At 38.8% G+C, this 17558-nt stretch overlaps 1 protein-coding gene across 1 annotated transcript; it reads right to left on the minus strand.

Moving 5' to 3' along the window:
* Positions 1 to 10647: 10647 nt before the first annotated feature.
* Positions 10648 to 17546, minus strand: tmem167a (transmembrane protein 167A). The gene is made up of 4 exons (XM_042420475.1): positions 17450 to 17546; positions 15170 to 15279; positions 11536 to 11570; positions 10648 to 11410 (listed from the first exon to the last, which is right to left on the minus strand). The coding sequence occupies exons 1-4, from the start codon at positions 17450 to 17452 to the stop codon at positions 11340 to 11342; spliced, it is 219 nt and encodes a 72-aa protein (XP_042276409.1). The 5' UTR covers positions 17453 to 17546; the 3' UTR covers positions 10648 to 11339.
* Positions 17547 to 17558: the final 12 nt, after the last annotated feature.

The raw sequence follows: 17558 nt of genomic DNA on the forward strand, positions 1-17558 counted from the left end.
TCATCTGAGCACAAATATTTTTCTCCTCACTTGTAGTATAAGCCCAATGATACTCCTAAATAATAAGTGCTGGCTTTATCAAATATGAAAGACACAGATGATGAGAGATTCTGTGTCAGCTGACATCTTATCTACTGGAAATTACAAAACTGTAAATATGCGTGTTGTCCATCAATGTATGAAATCTAATTTTATTTGTCATTTTGCTAATCATTTTCCTCCTCAGTCAGCAATTTTTCTACTGAACCTCATTTAATGATTACATAACAAAAGAAAATGAATGGTGGTAAAATGAATGGCGGTCAGGAGTTTCAACTGAGTGATTAGAATGAAAAACAAAAATAAGTGAACTGTGAGGAACTGACTCATCCTTTGGACCAAGTATACGATTAGAGGGACTGAAGATGTATTGGAACTGCTTTATCTTGCTGCTTATGATCCCACGGTAACATAAGACGCCCTGTTTTGTCTGATTCCAGCTTATCTTATGCTGTCTAGATAAAGTGTATAACAGCCTGAACCTAAAAGTTAAGTCTGTGCTTGTGTTTCCTTATAAGTACAACACAAGACGCCTCAGTGAAGAATCCTTTTTTAAATGTTTGCTGTTGTCTCAGTTTCTTGTTTTGTTTGGATGTAGGACTGCAGGCATCCTAAAATTCTTTAATGTATTTTCCACACAAGTCACTTATCACACATCTTAAACATTAGCTCTATGTCTATGATATTTTTGCAGTTCACTTGCCTCTACTAATTGAAGTTAAAACATCAGTCCCCAGAGAGGTAAGGTATAAATTTCGTTCTGTGAACCTGATAGGCTTCAGAAATCAAAATTTTATCATTGCCTCTCGGTTACATGCAAAAATACTGTAGTGCTTTAACACTAGAACATGATGAATATGGCGTCATATTATTCTCTATGTGCAGTACTTGTTATTCAGCAGCTGCGTATCGCTGCTCCTTAGTATGACCATGTTTCAACTTTCACAACTGGAAGGGGAAGAGGACGTAGTGGTCTCACTACGTGGCTTCAGCTCAAGGCAAATACTTAACAACCAGTGTTATGGCATCCTTATCTGTGATTGATTTTTATCCTTGTCTTAAAAGCCATCCACTCACTGAGGTTTATTTTTGCACTGAAGAGAAGTCATTATGCATTATATGTGCTAGATGATCATGTTAAGAAAATGCATAAATAAATACAGTTGGCTAATAACTCATCCTTTCAACACTTAGCAGGTGATGAAAGGTCATAAGGACAAGCTTAATTTTGTGGATAATTTTTCCTGCATAGATAAACAATTTGTAGAAACAAAGCTGCTAAAGTGTAAGTGGTATGTGATATTTTGTTTCCTAGGATGGCAAAGTCATGACCAGCTCTACCCTGCCTCTGATTGGTTTACTCTGATATTCTTACCCTAACCAATCTCACTCCTCATGCCTAAACCTAACCAACCCAACCAACGAATGCAGTGAGTACTAGCCAATCAGAGGCAGAGTAGGACAGGTCATGACTTCGCCATCCTAGGAAAAGAAATTTGGTGAGTGGTATTCAGGAAACACAGGATGTATAGTATATTGTGAGTATTATGTGACCAATTATTAATAATACAGTAATGTTCTCATTAAGAATAAGAAGAACTAACTAATGTTAAGGGTTAAACTGGTCAGTTGAAAGTGTTCAGTCACACTGAAGAGGCTACGAAAATCTTAGATGCATTACTGAGTACTTTACGATTCCCTTAGCCTGGCTGAATGGCACTTTTGTCATTGAAATAAATAACACTTTTTTTTCCCTTTTTTAAAATCTTTGAAACAATAATAGTACAAAGTAACGGTTTTTAATCCTTAGACATTGAGAGCATGAAAAAAGATGAGGAGGAACTGTGTGAACCAAATACAGATTACAGGGTTCAAGTGGCACATTGCCTCTCTTCTCTGGAATATTTCATTCTATAAAAATCACAGCCAATAAATTACAGAAAATCTGTGCTTTCTGTATTCAAGCCACTTTCCATACTCAAACCTGGAGATCTCGTTTTGTTTCTTTATCTCCCAGCAGTTCATGAAATTGAAGCTGAGCAGAGAATTACAACGTTGAAGGCTCGTGATATTTCATTTTCATCTCTTTACAACCACTGACTCTCAAGTGGTAAAAGTCAATGAGTCGACTCATCGTCTGTCTCCCCCTACGCTCTATACCCTCTCAGGTGGTCTTCACCCCACTCCAGCTTCTTCAACCCTGCTGAATTTCAACCTATGGATCCAGACATTGTGTACTACATCAGACATTTCCAGAGAGGAAGCCCCCCAGTCACAAGTTGCTCCAGTGATCTTCATCAGTGAAGCCCAGGTGAAGAGAGAGATGGTGCCCTATTATCCTGGCTACAATGCTCATTCTTCCACCTTGCATAAGTTCTCATGTCATTTTTGGTGATGCAGGTTAGATGGACCATGACTTCATTATCTCTCCATCATTATTTTCAGGCAAATGGAACTATAAAAACCTTGGGGTACATCTGAAAAACAGACAGGATAGACATGATAAGACAAAAGCTATGTGTGGAAAAACTTAATTTCTTAAGGCTCAAGTCCCTCAGTGTTTGCACAAAACTAATATTGGCCCTTTTCATCCAATTACTCTCAGGAACTGAGCTCATGAGTCCCTTTTGTACATTCCTGTTTGCATTTCCACCACACATCTTTCATATTCTAGCGCAACTGATACACAGAGGCTGCACAAGCTTGTCAAGAAGCCAATCTAATGTTGGTTTTACAATGAAGTCAGTAGCGGAGTTGGGTTCATTGGCCAACATATGCACACGCTTTTTGCACTTACTTTGGTATAAGTGATTATACTATTTCAAAATACCATGGGCCCAATTATTTGGTTTTCCAAAGAAAGTATTAAGTATTACGATAGTGCCCGTATTTCTCCCACTGCTCACCATTCCTTTTGTTGATCTTTTGTTATGGTCCATAAACAGCAAATCTAAAGCAGGACTGTTGTTAATTAGAAGATGCGTTATTTTCATTGCACAGTACCAAATCCTGTTGTCAGCTGAGTGTGATAAGGGCCTGTTTGTGGCTGCTTATAACAACACTGTTTGGTTGCATCACTGCCGTTTCCATTGAACCAGAGAACATTTACTGAAAATTCAACAAGTGCATCACATATGTGGAGGGCTAATGAATAAAAACAAATGATACGCTTGTAGATTCACGAGAAACATTTTCTGAGAAACATGTTCTGTTAAAGTTTTCATCTGTCTTATGAAGATGTTTGTGCTCTAAATCCCTGCAGATCCACTGCATTGTGTGCAGTTGCTGATACAACTGGGGATTATTCATGTGATTACTTCTCAGTTTGAGGTTACACCCATGAGTGTTACTCTAAGATGGGCATCTGACAGACTTTTTAAACTAATGATTTCAAGCTAGTTGGCATGTTTATATTGGCCAGATGTGCCTCGCCACTGCTCTGTGAGTAGCAGTGCTGTCATACAAGTTACTGTGCCAGGACGCGCCTGTTTTACTCCATCAGTCCAACATCAGTGTAGCACAACAGTCCAGCACCAACTGCAGTTTCACAAACAAAGACCACACCAACAAAGATATAGGTTTGAAATGATTTTTGGATAGAATTGGAGGGGAGCTGGGATGATGTGGGAGAGATGGATTGACAGCCCAGGGGAAGGGATGAAGGGTTGAGGCGAAGGTCAAGGGATGGAGGGATGAGGGATGAAGGAATGAGGGTGAGAATCGAGTTGAGGATAGATAAATGAAGGTGTATTATTAATTTTATTGGTTATTCTCGTATTGTTTTCTTACTTCTATATTTTCTTTTTCTTTTTTATTTTTTAAACATGTTAGAAGTAAATCTAAATCTAATCAGATCAAAATCAAAGATGTTTACAGAGAGGCTTCTTGTAGAGCAAGGAACTGGCTAATTATACTGTACATGTGATATAGAACTGTCGTCAAGAAATGCACAGTACAATCTCTAATCTTTAATACGAAGTGACTGTAATGGAATCCATTAAGTGATGGTTGAGGATTTCTGTTGTGTATTAAGTGTTGTGAAAAGTAGTGAATGTTAAATTATCTTAATCTATAGACTCAACTGGTGTCTAATTTTTGACAGACTCACGTCTCCTTAACGAGATTTTACTTTTCAAACCAGACCAACATATATTAACATCTGAAAGAACAGAGGAGCTTTTATGATATAATTCCATAAAATAGTACTGCATAACCAAGCAGATGGATTCAAGAGTAATTCACAAGAAATGTGTGTGTATGTGTGGGAGGGAATCTGGATGCCTGTGTTGACCTTGGACCTGTATATGCATACGTGCGGTATGTGGGCATCTGTGGTTGTGCAAGAGCAACATGATCTTAACATGCTGACTACTGACATCTGATATTACTGTTCATTACTATCAACAGGCTTCACTCAGCTGCCCAAGTACGAGCTATTAGAGTACGTGTGTTGTTCCATCAACTGCATGGTTCCTATGGCAGCTCTGAGAGATGAAGTAGAGGAGCTCATGTCCCACCTCATGTCTGGAAACCTGCCTGCTGGACTCCAGAGGCCATCTCAGCTGCCAAAGTTTGAAACAGTCCTTGCTCTTCCTGGAAGCGAAAGAGGAACGCAAAACTCTGGTAGTCAGAGACACCTCGCACAACTGATTTCCACAGTGTCCCACAGTATCTTTACAGTATCTTCATACATGACAAGCTCATGTAATTTAGGAGTATTCACATTGAACGCACAGCAATTTTCACCTTGATTTGTTCAAACAAATATTACTGCTTGCAGTCTGTGTTTATTTGCTACAATACAAACACTGATTGTACATGTATGGACCAACTCTGTGTGTGTGTGTGTGTGTGTGTGTGTGTGTGTGTGTGTGGAGTGTTTGTGTGCCAGCTGAGACTTTGGATGACCTCAAGAACTTCCACAAACGTTTTAATCTCAAGAATACAGCAAATCTGTGTCTCTGTGTCACGTGTTCTCCACTTTCAGTAACTATGATGATGCATACTCACAGACTCACTCACAGACTCACTCACTCTCTCACACACACACACACACACACACACACACACACACACACACACACACACACACGAAAAGGGCTGGTGAGACCATATCAAACAGAAAAGAAGGATAGTGCTACAGTTATTCCAGGTAAAAAACAACAACCACAATAATCCAGAAGTATATACATTTAGATAAGAGAACATACATTTCCATAATAACCTAAAATGTAAGTGCAGCCTCACGCCCTGTGTGAAACTAGGTTGGGCCAAAACCACTTCTGAAATGTAGGATACAGCGTCATTGTGAAATCACACACATTATCAGTTGATCTTAGACCAGATAAGGCAATGACTAAAATGTAATTCTTAAGATTGCCACACTTTCACATGGATTTATGTGCCAAATGCGTCCATCCGTCAGTTAACAGGAACTGTGACTGTGTTCACTGTGTTCACATAAAGACACAATGTGGCTTTAATTAGTTTATAGATACAGATCATTATTGATGAAATCTGATAGCCATACTTGTCAGAACTCCTAAGACCAAATCAGCTTTTCCTGTTAAATGGGGATTCTCCTGTGGTAATACAACTAAATGCACAATCATTTTAGAAGAGCATAAGACAGAAAAGACGGAGGGGGAAGGTGAGAGGATAAGTGCTATGATTAATGGCCAGCTTGTCATAGCAGGAAAAGCACAGGTGCCATTAAACGATGCATTAGGGATGACTCTGTTCTATTTAGGTGTGCCAGTAAGATATGCAAATAAGCCAGCATGCACGGTAGCAGAGCCCTGCCACTGACACGGCTTAATGGAATACAGCTATTATTCATTAATGTCATTTATTACACTTGTGTTTGACAAGTCTGTCATCTTAATAACTGCAGTCTGAGTGTGTCCAGCAACAGACTGCGGATGCAAATTGCCACATCAAGATCTAAAGCTTTGACCCCCCCCCCATTGTCTCATCTTCCTTCATGTGCAGTCAGCTTTAAGTGTCTCATTTTTACTCAGCATCATCATTAATTCACATCACAATATGTATTTCTACCACTGAAAAATCTCTGCTGGCACAGACCTTGGGCTCTTCAGTGGAACCGCCTTGGGTTAATGAGCATGGAGTGAAATGTCCTCTGAACAAACTGCGAATGCCACCTTCAAAGGAGACATGCAGTGCCTCAGTTTCTTTGGCCACAGGGAGCTGTCTGACAGGACTGAGTTTAAAAATTTCTCTTGTTACCATAAAATTTCTGGTAAAAGATTACATGTGGAAGGAGTTAGGGTGACCTAGAAGGCCTGGGTTTCAGGGTGAGACCACATAAGCTAATGTACAGTGTTTAAACTATCCAGTGTCCACTGATAACTCATTCAAGCACATTATCATAAGGATTACCTCCGCCCCAGACTTTCCCTACATGGAGGATATTGGTGTCTTTCAGCTTCTTGTCGTTTGTTCCCTCAGAGGCAAAAAGCAAACGTTGCATGTTCCTAATGAGGAAGTGAGGACAGAACAAAGGCTTTGTAGTATGAATGTGATGTCAAGCATTTTTTTATGCCCTTGCGCTGGCAACAGCTGTGGCCAGAGGCATTATGTTTTCAGGTTGTCCATCTGTCCCATTCTCATGAACGCGATATCTCAGGAACGCCTGGAGGAAATTTCTTCAAATTTGGCACAAACGTCCGCTTGGACTCAAGGATGAACTGATTAGAATTTGGTGGTCAAAGGTCAAGGTCACTGTGACCTCACATCTGTCCCATTCTCGTGAATGTGATGTCTCAGGAACGCCTGGAGGGAATTTCATTACATTTGGCACAAACGTCCGCTTGGACTCAAGGATGAACTGATTAGAATTTGGTGGTCAAAGGTCAAAGGTCAGTGTGACTTCACAAAACACGTTTTTGGCCATAACTCAAGAATTTATACGCTAATTATGACAAAGTTTCACATAAATGTCTCATAGGATAAAATGATGAAGTGATGACATTTTATATCCAAAAGGTCAAAGGTCAACTTCACCTTGAGATCATAATGTTCTGCAAAAATACTTTTCTGGCCATTATTCAACACCATAACTTATGAACAGAAGGGGAGACTGTGACCATGTTTCAATTTTGGTTGAATACTGAATAGTTGACAGTAATCTTGGTTCCCACCTTGAAACTGTGGTGATTGTTTAGATCTTCTGTGCTGTCGGGTTGAAGATGTGTGTGAAGCATCAACGTTTTAGAATTTGTAGCTTCTTTGCAGCAACATCTGTATCTGAAGCTTTGTCTACTGTCATGGCTACAACTTTGTGTTCTATCAGAACCAGCTTTATTGGCCAAGTATGTGAACACATAGAGGGAAAATATACTTAATACCTTTTATCAAATTCCTTGAAAATCTTCACTACAAATATCATATGAGTCTGGACAGACATGGATGCAAACTGCAACTTGACTGGCTGGCGGAGGTGTACAACTGCAAGGCTGTATTTCTAGTGAATCAATGATACTGTGGCCTCTAATCCTCTGACTACAGAGGAGTTTGGATTTGTGGCTGAAACCAAAAACAGCCACAAGAGAGATCTTGCCCTCCAAGGTATCAGTAAAACAATAAGTCACTGTTTTTTCTTTTTAAATAAGCAAGGAGGAAAATATGTGTTCATAGGGATGTTGATCATTGACAGATACCAGTTGTATAATAAAGGCTAATCCACTCTAGTCATGTATCCTTCCCTCCTCTTTTACCGTGCCGCTGTCATTATCTCTCACACTTTCTCATCATCCAGGCATCTATTTTGCAGTTTTCTCTCCTTCTATTCATCTTTCATTCCCTTCGACAGCAGAGTCAGTGCTGCGATTCAAACAGGCTCCACTGAAAATTTAAAGGGTCATAGTCTGTTTGGACACTTCTGGTCTGCTCAGCAGGAGATGGTAGAGACTTTATTACCCTGATTGCCTTTGAAGTCCTCAAAACGACTGCAGGAAACTGCCTGTCTGATCAAAGGAGGGAAGAGACATGGAAATTAAAGTGATATGCTTTGGGTACTCCTCTGCTGGAGCTTTATGGATGATGATGTTGAAGGCATAAATACTTTGGATATGAGTTATGGTGTAGAGCTGCACTAATAATAGTACAAATCTCCAATTATCTTTGAAGGGAAAAATGCAGTGAAAGGTTTTATTTAGCCTTAATGTAAATGTCCTCATCGCTTATCTGAGAATATTTTTCCACAATCACCAGGGGAAAAATAGTCTGAAAGAAATAACAATCTAGAATTAAAACCGACCGAGCTCAGTATTGAACCATTTAGCGAGGTCGACATGAGTCCTGACTACCTGCATCATATGCACCTCTTTACTGACAGGGATTGACTGGTTTATAATGACACAGCTGACGTTTACCATAATTATTCACATAAATTAATAATGCATGAAGCACAACATTGTATTAAATGGGGAATGTTGGAATAGATGTCTAAACTTCATGTTGCCTCATGCTGTCACATCCTTGGCTGCTCCTGTGATCCCTATAAAACAAAAGATAAGAGGGTTCGTAGAGAAAGGCTCAGTGTCAAGTGGGCCTCAGTAATGGAAAATGATAAAAAATGGTCATTGAAACGTTTGGGAAATATGTGCATTAAAAATAATCAGTAGCAACAAACATATTTGACAATTTCAGTATAAATCAGTTAAAAAACTATGTGGCCTCTTAGCTAAGCTTTAAATGTCCATGAAGTAAAACCAACTTCTTTTTTTTGTGTGTGTAGGCAATTTAGGACGTTTTGTTGCCAGCCTCGCCCCGTGTTTGAAGTGTAGAGAAAGAAATAAAAACTTCCAGCATGAAGGTAATGATATTCAACAGATGACATGTAAAACATAATTTTAAAACAATGAAAAGCTATTGTGTCCTTAGCCATTTGGCATCAACACGAGTAAATTTTGATCAGCCAACTCAAACACAGAAATCAGGACATGCATTAGGTCACTTTACAAACAACAGGAACAGTCCAAATGTTGTTTTAGGCATCTATTCATCGAGTCACTGCCAGATATTATTCTTTGTCATTGTTTAGCAACTGTGCCCACAGTTTAAGTGAGATTAAGAATAATCATTTTTATCCAAAAAGTAAAGAACAAATATTGTCTTGGTTAGACGTTGTCCTGAAATGTCCCTTAAGGCAGGCCCTGGACTTTATAACCCATGTGTTTACTTTCAGTGTTCAGCAGGTTTATTCTTTGTTACTGCACTACAAATAACACACTATTCTTCTTATACATGTGTTAATTTTGTATGAATAACCAGAACAATCTCTTAAACTTGTAATGGGACTGATGATAACAGCTGCTATCATCTGCAGTAAGTGACTTCAGGTCTTCCATATCATTTTCCTTTCATCATCACCCAAGACATTCACTTGGTTCATTGACCCAGTGAAAATCCGTCCAGCCCTCCCGTATCTCTGCTCCCAAAGATAGAAACAGATGACTGAGAGCTTCCTGCTCCTCTGTGTCTCCTGTATCTGCGTCACTGCCTGATAATCACAACTTTACCAGCAGGCATTGATGCCTTATCTGAACCTGGGAGTGCCAAAACGGATGCACATCAGTATGGGAGTGATGTTGCCTAACAAGGGACTGTCCGTGGGAGTGTTGGGATCTGAACACTCATCAGTGATGAGCGTATCAAAGGCGAGTATGTCAACAAGTCTCCTCCTTTATTTAGTCCTCTGTACCACACAGGAGAGAAGAAATGTGTATGGGATTGTTTTTATCCACAACTTACTTATAATTTATCTATATGTCTTTATTTATCCCTTTCTTGCACCTTTTCGTTGCAAACCCTTGATGCAATTTAAACAATACACACCAGCATTTATTCAGATTTAATAAATTAGGCCAATTTCATGGCTTACAATAGTTAATTGGACTATTCTGAACTCGTCCGAATCATATATCATATAATTAAAGCATGCAACATGCAGACTTGGAATACTGTTGTCACATCATGAATTTGGCTTTTATGCTACAAGTCAGAAGATGAAATTGAAAGGATTTGTCATTTAAAATTGGCAATCATAGTCATAACTTTTCCAAAACATTCTGGATGTCCCCCACAGTCTCCTGAATATTTTCCAAAACTTCAAGGCACAACTGTTCATCACTCTTAAGGTTTTCTTTCAGAATGCAAACCCTGCTTCCAAATCTAATGCAGCTTATACTTCTAAATATCTGAGATGAAATATTAAGACAGCTGCACTTTTGTGCAAATATCTGGCCATGTCGTGTCGTGCAGTACAGTCAGCTGACAGTTCCTTTGCAGTAAACCCCGTGAAGATGAGTGTTGACTTCAAGGTTACAGAAGAGGTTATCGCAAACTCTTCACTGTCCATCTCACTCCGAGAAGAATCCTGAGTGCTATACACTTCAGAAGGGACTTAGAGCAGCAATTCTTAACTTTCTCTTAGCCTAAAATTACTACAGCAATTTTTATACACAAGACACTTCTTGTGTCACTTTCCCTATCTTACAGTGTGGCATTACAACAGGATGGTGTTGACAGCAAAAAGTCATCAAAATGGTTGAGTTTAAATGACAAAATCAGCCTTCTCAAACCAGATTTCCAAAAAAGGTTCTTTAATAAATAGCGGCAAACTGACTGGCTTTAAAAACATTAGCTCTTTATATGAAGGACACCTTAAGAGCTAGAACACCATTTTGTTTGCTGTGGGTTACGTTTGTCATTTCTAGATACAACAAAAAGGGCACCGGTTACAAAGGGGGTGGTGAGATGACTCAAAGTCACACCTCTATGTCCAAGTGTATCACAAAACATTTATGAGATATTCAAACAGGTAGATGCAAACGTGACAAACTCAAAAAGGAAAAAAAACAAATTAAATCTTTTTAAGCGACTGTTTGAAATATTTGGACAAACAATATCTCATTTGATCCCACAAATGATGTCAGAATGTGAGTTATTTCCTTTAAACTAAATGGCAGATAACAGAAAGCATTGGCCCCCCCCACACACATACATCCGGAGTAAACATTCCACCTAAGCAAACACAAGGACAGACCTCGAGGTCCAGGGAGGGATCTAGACACATTCTGGGGCTATCTGCTCACCCCTCCTCCCACACAGACACATTTTCTCTCTCTGTGGCTACAGTGAGTGGTGATGGGTCTCCGTTTTTACATTATCTAAGTGACAGCCACTGGAGTTCCTGTTGTGCTTCTATGATTGTATTGTCCATGCCTTGCGGTCTGTTCATTTCCCCAATGTTTCCATTTGTGGTTTTCTTTGGACTTCTACTGTAGAAACAGTATGCTGAAAGCCATGATGATACAGCAACAAGCCACCCAGGGACTCTTCCGCTCACCTAAAATGGAGGAAAAAAAGAAAAAAAATAGTAAAAAGTTCAAGACTACACTTTGTAACATTTAATTGAAACTACAGAAGTAAAAATATGGGTTCATGTAAAAATAATCACTGCCAATCACTTACCTATTCTGGCACATTTCCAGAAAATTCCTAGAAGCCTAAAAGATAAAAAGGAATTTACTTTACCCATGTTGTAAAATGTAATTAACCTTTTACTGCATTTAATCAAAACAAAGGCAGACATCACTCGGTTGGTTTGATATTAAAAGTAAAAAAATGGCTAGGTGCTGTATTGATTTGTCATGGTAATAGATTAAAAAAAATTCTAACCTTGCTACAAAACCTATAGGCCAAGGCCCAAACGCATTAAACACGTTCATCAATTGATGCTCCTATGGCGCACTGCAGGCATCAGATTTGAAATTCAAACACAATTTGTCACTTTGTATTTATCACTGCATTAGTTGGATGTAATAAATGAATGAAAAGGAGAAATGCAGAGAAGGAAAATGAAACTGAAACTAAGAGTGTCTGTGTCCACAGTAAATCATCTGTTGACTGTTTAATGTTTAACTGTTTAATTTATTTGTGCTTTAAAACGTGATTGCCCTGAAATAATCAGAATATAACGTTTTATTTCTCTCATTCAGAGGTTTTGTTCTCACTACTGCTCGCTCTCCTTACTCGTCCACCGCTGTGCTATCTCTCTCTCTCTCTCGCCGGTGCTGAGCTGGTTTGCGCTATTTCTCTCTTTTTCGGCTGCAGAGAAAACAGCTTTGGTCGCTGGGTGCTCATTTGAAGCTCCAAAAATTGAAACAAGGTCAGAGTGGGCGCGTCAAGGCAGTTTGACGCGCGTCATAAAGCTTCTAGTGCGTGTTCGGCCATTAAAAACAATAGATGTACTTCAAAACGTGTGCGTCAGACGCTTCCAGTGCGTTTAGGCCTTTAGATGTGCATTTCCATGTAAGGAATATGCACAGAAGAAGAAAAGGAGACAGCAAGCAAGTCTCACCATCTCTAGTGACAGCTGAGGCACATGTGGCATTCCAGGCCTTCACTCTTCTGATGCATCTGTCTGCCTGTGTGTCTGTGTATGTTTGAAAGTCACCGTTCTTAACTTTCATACTGACCAGAGGGTGTCAGCATCCCATTGTGCAATTTTCTTACACTGATTTAAGATGGTCCTAGTTTAGGTTACATTTGCTATAACAATCTGTATACTATACGCTGTTCTTCAGTACAAACGACAAATTCTCAGAAATTGCCTGGAGATGGTATTTCCCTCAGATTCTAGGCCTATCCCTACACCACTACAATTATTTGCATAATGTGTGGCACCACATCAACACAAATAATGCCTCATGGCTAAGTCAACAAATCAGTCAAGAGGGAAAACTATTAAATCATCCAATCTGCCACTCGCAGTCTCATGTGTTAAGACTGAAGAGGAGGTCCCTCCCTGCTAAAGTGGTGTGTCTTTATGAGTGGGGTGTGTGTGATTGTGTGTGGCTGTTTTTCGCCCATGCCAGACCTATTAAAAGTGAATCATGGATTTTGTACATCCAAGAATAATAATGATTCAGTAATGATGAATATTTAGGCCTCTGCTACTTTACTCGCCTCAATGATGAGCTCCTTGTTAGCTGAAAAAAGCAAGTGTCTTTGGTAGCTACACTGAGTGTGTTAGAGTGGGACAGATAATTTAAAAATGTGGGGCATAATTCATATATATATATGTATATATATATACACATACACATACTGTATTCTCTAATAGTGGCCGGGGCGTTTATTTACCTCAACTGCAGAGGGTACCAGGCCTTTATTGGAAGCAGGCTTATATTAGAGAGAGGCCTTTATTCCTAATTCCCTGTTTGATAAGTATATTTGCTCATATTTTAGTACGAAACCTCCCTGTTTTCTGATCTGCTTCCGTTTGCTCTGTTAAATCTTTGTTACTGCATTATGCTATTAATAAAATTAAAAGCCCATGGACATAATGCCTTCATTTCCTGACATTTATTGTGAAACATTACACAAAGATTTCAATTTAACTTGTGTGAAGTCTGACCAGTCAAATACCGGAGGGGACATATGGCCAGTGTCAGTTAAAAACTAAACAAATCTGAGGTAACGTTACGCTGGATATAGACATTAATAGCACAGCACAATCAAATATTTATTATCAATCAGCTGCCTCTCTAGCTCCAAGCTAACTTTCTTCCTCCCACCTCCAGCTAGCCGTGCTCTCCTCTTGTCAGTTAACAGCAGCTCACGCTTCTGTTTTTTCCAGTATCTGATTCTTTTCGGGTCAGTGTCAAAATGTCTTGCAGCTTTCGCTCCTTAATTTTCCTCCACATATTGCAAAACTCTCTCTTTGAATTTGACATCAAATTTCTGTCTGATGGGTGCCATGTTTGCTCTCTACAGTGTTGTGGCATTGGTGTTATGAAAAATTTAGTCACTGACACTTGCACAGGTCCTACATGGTACTTCAAATATAGCTACCGCCATCTTGTGGCACTTACATTACTACAAACCACAGTTACATTATAACAGGCACTAAGAGGAGGGGGGCGGACATTTCTTTTCATTTGATAACGTTAAAAGTAGAGTCAGGCTTTGCTGTCAGTTTCCCAACTCAATTTAAAAAAAGATGAGAGAAAAAGAGAGAGAGGGAGCTAGAGAGTGAATAAAGAGATGGAGCTGGTAATAAAGCAGTGAGTCAGATCAATAACAAAATATCTAATTGTTTCACAGCAGTTACTTTCTAGAGCACAAATAAACATAAACACACACACACACACACACACACACACACACACACCTACACACCACAGTACAACCCTGCAGCGGAGCGCAGCAACACCTGATTTGGTCTGAATACGGCCTCAATCCATCCTTGTTTTTTCCCTCCCCGGCCTGTATTTGTTTGTGTCAACCACACCCCCGGCCATTATTGGAGACCCGGCTTTTAATTGAATACTGGCCACTATTAGATAAAATACGGTACACACACTCCATTGTTACATAGTACACAGCAGAATCAGCTCTATGATAGGCCATTGCTTGTTGGGGGTTTTCTCCCACAGAGACAAAACAAACCAGCCTAATATGAGGTAAAACACAGAATAAACCCCTTAGATTAAACTGGCAAAATTGGAGAAGTTCACTGACAGCACCTTGACAGATGGAACAGAATGTAAAGCACTTTGAAATAAAAATCATTTGTGTGTCTAATCATTGCCTTATCCTTACCAGTGGAGGCTGTAATAAAATAGGAAACACTGAAACTATGGTGGCTGCAATATTAAGATATGATCTCTTGCAATTACCTTAGTCTTTGCACTTCATTCTAAGGTCATCTCTTCATTTTAACTGCCTTGCTGTCCGTCAAGATAAGTGCTTTTATCTCCTTCTACAGTTGAAATTGTCACATCAAACTACATGCCAAAAAATGCTTTTAAATTTTGACCTCTCATTTGGCAAAAGAACTGTACATGAATTTGACATACAGTACATTATTTGAAGAAATACTAAAAATAATAATAATTGATTGTTCCCTTCATTGTTGAAATGCTAATAGAAGTAACTTTGCATGACTGCTGATTTTGAGTTAGTTGCACTCCTCTGATTATGAAGTTTGATACTGACATTGTGTCTCATTCAAAGAGATATAGACAGGTCTTTGAGGAGTCAACTTATTATTGGGGAAACTTCATTGTAAAGTACCTGGAATAATTTAATATAATCATACCCGGTCTTGTTCTTGTCTAGCAGGCTGGGAGCCAGAGCTCTGATGTAGGCACAGGTACAGATCAGGAGGAGAATCACTGTAAGCAGTGACTGGAAGTTGAAAATGGCCGACTGCAAAAAAGACAAGACACAAGTCAATGATACGTTTAGTACAGACACAGTGTAGTGCAGGCTACCAGCAATATGTCATAGAAACGATGAACACTGAATTCACCTTAGTTTATCTTCTGTACCACTGACTGATGTTATGCTATTGGTGGCTAGGAATGCTGATGTACCAGCTGTTCATTCTGGTGCTCTGACAAAAAAATGAGTGGGCTGTCCAGACCCAGTAAGTCTCACAAAGACACACTGCCAGACATGTTTTCCCATAGAGTGCCAGTCAAAATGTTTTCTTTCAGTGCATTAGAACTAGACTAATATATATTGATATACACTGTATAGATCTATTAGTATTTGTTTATATGTCACCCAGTAAAATGCAGTACATATATGCCAAACTTCTAAGGTATCTGTATCAAGATTGCTTATTTATGTATTTATGTTAAAACATTATGATCTGAAGATATATTGTTGTTGGATTTTTTAATTCCCAAATATCTATATTGGTAATGGCCTAAAAAATACAGTAAATACAGTATCAGCTGGACTATATTATGTATAATAATTTACAAGACTAACCAGAAGCCTAACAGGTCTCATACTGCCATGTGCCAAAATGTAGCTCCAAGACTGCTCTGCCTGGCTTTAAGCCATGTAGCTCATATATAAGCTATTATAAACTGTAGGATCCTGCTTCATCACACTCACACTACTTCATAACACATCAAGATCAACTGCAGATTTTTCATTAAGTATTTATTTTCTGTGTGCAAAAAGCAGAATAAACTTTCCGCTATTACTCCTCATGGTGTCAGTCAGCTCTACCTGCAATTTAATGATTATGACCTTGTTAGCTTGTCACCTCTCTGTATCTGCTGATGCTCCTGACATGGTAAGCAATTCTAAACAAGGATTACAATGAAATCATAGTACACTGAGTTAGCGCTTCCCTGTTAGGGCATAAAATCGTGGGCCTGTCAAACAGACCTGTCAGGTAGGGTTAGGAAATGCAGTTGCAGATAGATTTAATCAAGTACTCATGTAGTTAATTTCTGTCTTACTCTTAATTATTAAAAGCTGCCAGGGAGATGTTGTATTATTTATGGACTTTGCTCTTTCTCCTCACAGATATTATATGTGCATTAATCCGAGGAGACAGAGTCTCTGTTCATGTAGAATCACTCTTGGATGATCTCATATCTGATCTTAACTAGAAAAATCAAGAATTTACCTTTTAAATATATACTTGCTAACATGGTCATAAGAGTGCCTTTTAAGATCATTTAAGTTTATTATGCATCGAAGAAAAATATATTTTGGGGAGAAAAAACCCCAATAAGGACAATTAAGCTTTATTTTTTATTTTATCACAACATTTTCTATACTGATTGGGAAATTTTACTCTATAATAGAAAATCTATTTTGCTATAATATTACCATAATCTTACTGTTGGCAAGATGAATGTATTATAACCATATAGAATTTTAAACTTGTGTACTTTGTATAATAATGTAGTACATTGTGATGTATTAAGATTTTTTTTCTGTATTTGGTGTTGCTACATGATTTATTGTTGATGAAAACAAAACTGCTGATAACTTCTCTGCTTGAAGATCTCAGTTAAATAAATCAGTGCAGTGAATAACTCAGTTATTAAGTTGGTCACTGCACGTATTAGCCTGCAACTAGTAAACTTCTGTTTCAAATATTATTGCAAGTTTACACATAACAACCTCGTCCACAAATTGTAGCTCACACACATGAGCGCGCACGCGCTTCCTGGTGAACTGTGGTGCAGCTACGTGGCACAACTCAAAACACAGCGATGCACGCATTCATCGTACTCGTTAATTAGTGATTTCTTTCACCTTTGTAATCAAACAGCTCGTGTTAACACAAGACCGCCACTTATGTTATGATGTAAATCTATGATATAGTCATGCTTAACAAAAGAAACATAATGTGATCGCTAGATTGTCGAAACATTTCGCATATCTAAGCTAGTCAATGCTAGCTGGGTAGTTTAGCATTAATACGTCCTACTTTCCACCGAATATTCACATTAGTTGCTGTCACAGCGTATTGCCGATACAGATGAGGCGTAGGGTACGTTTAGATGATGCTTAAAAGTCGCTTTAAAAGAGCAGAGGCCCTTGTTTAATAAAAGAAAACGCTTACCATTTTTGTTGGGAGTCAAAGCCACATCACACTTCCTGCTCCCTGGATTTTACGTAACGTATGCACAGCAGTTTACGTAACGTGATTACGCACAGCGCTGCAAAACCGT

Source organism: Thunnus maccoyii, chromosome 9 (genome assembly GCF_910596095.1).
Source record: "Thunnus maccoyii chromosome 9, fThuMac1.1, whole genome shotgun sequence".
Taxonomy (NCBI): domain Eukaryota; kingdom Metazoa; phylum Chordata; class Actinopteri; order Scombriformes; family Scombridae; genus Thunnus; species Thunnus maccoyii.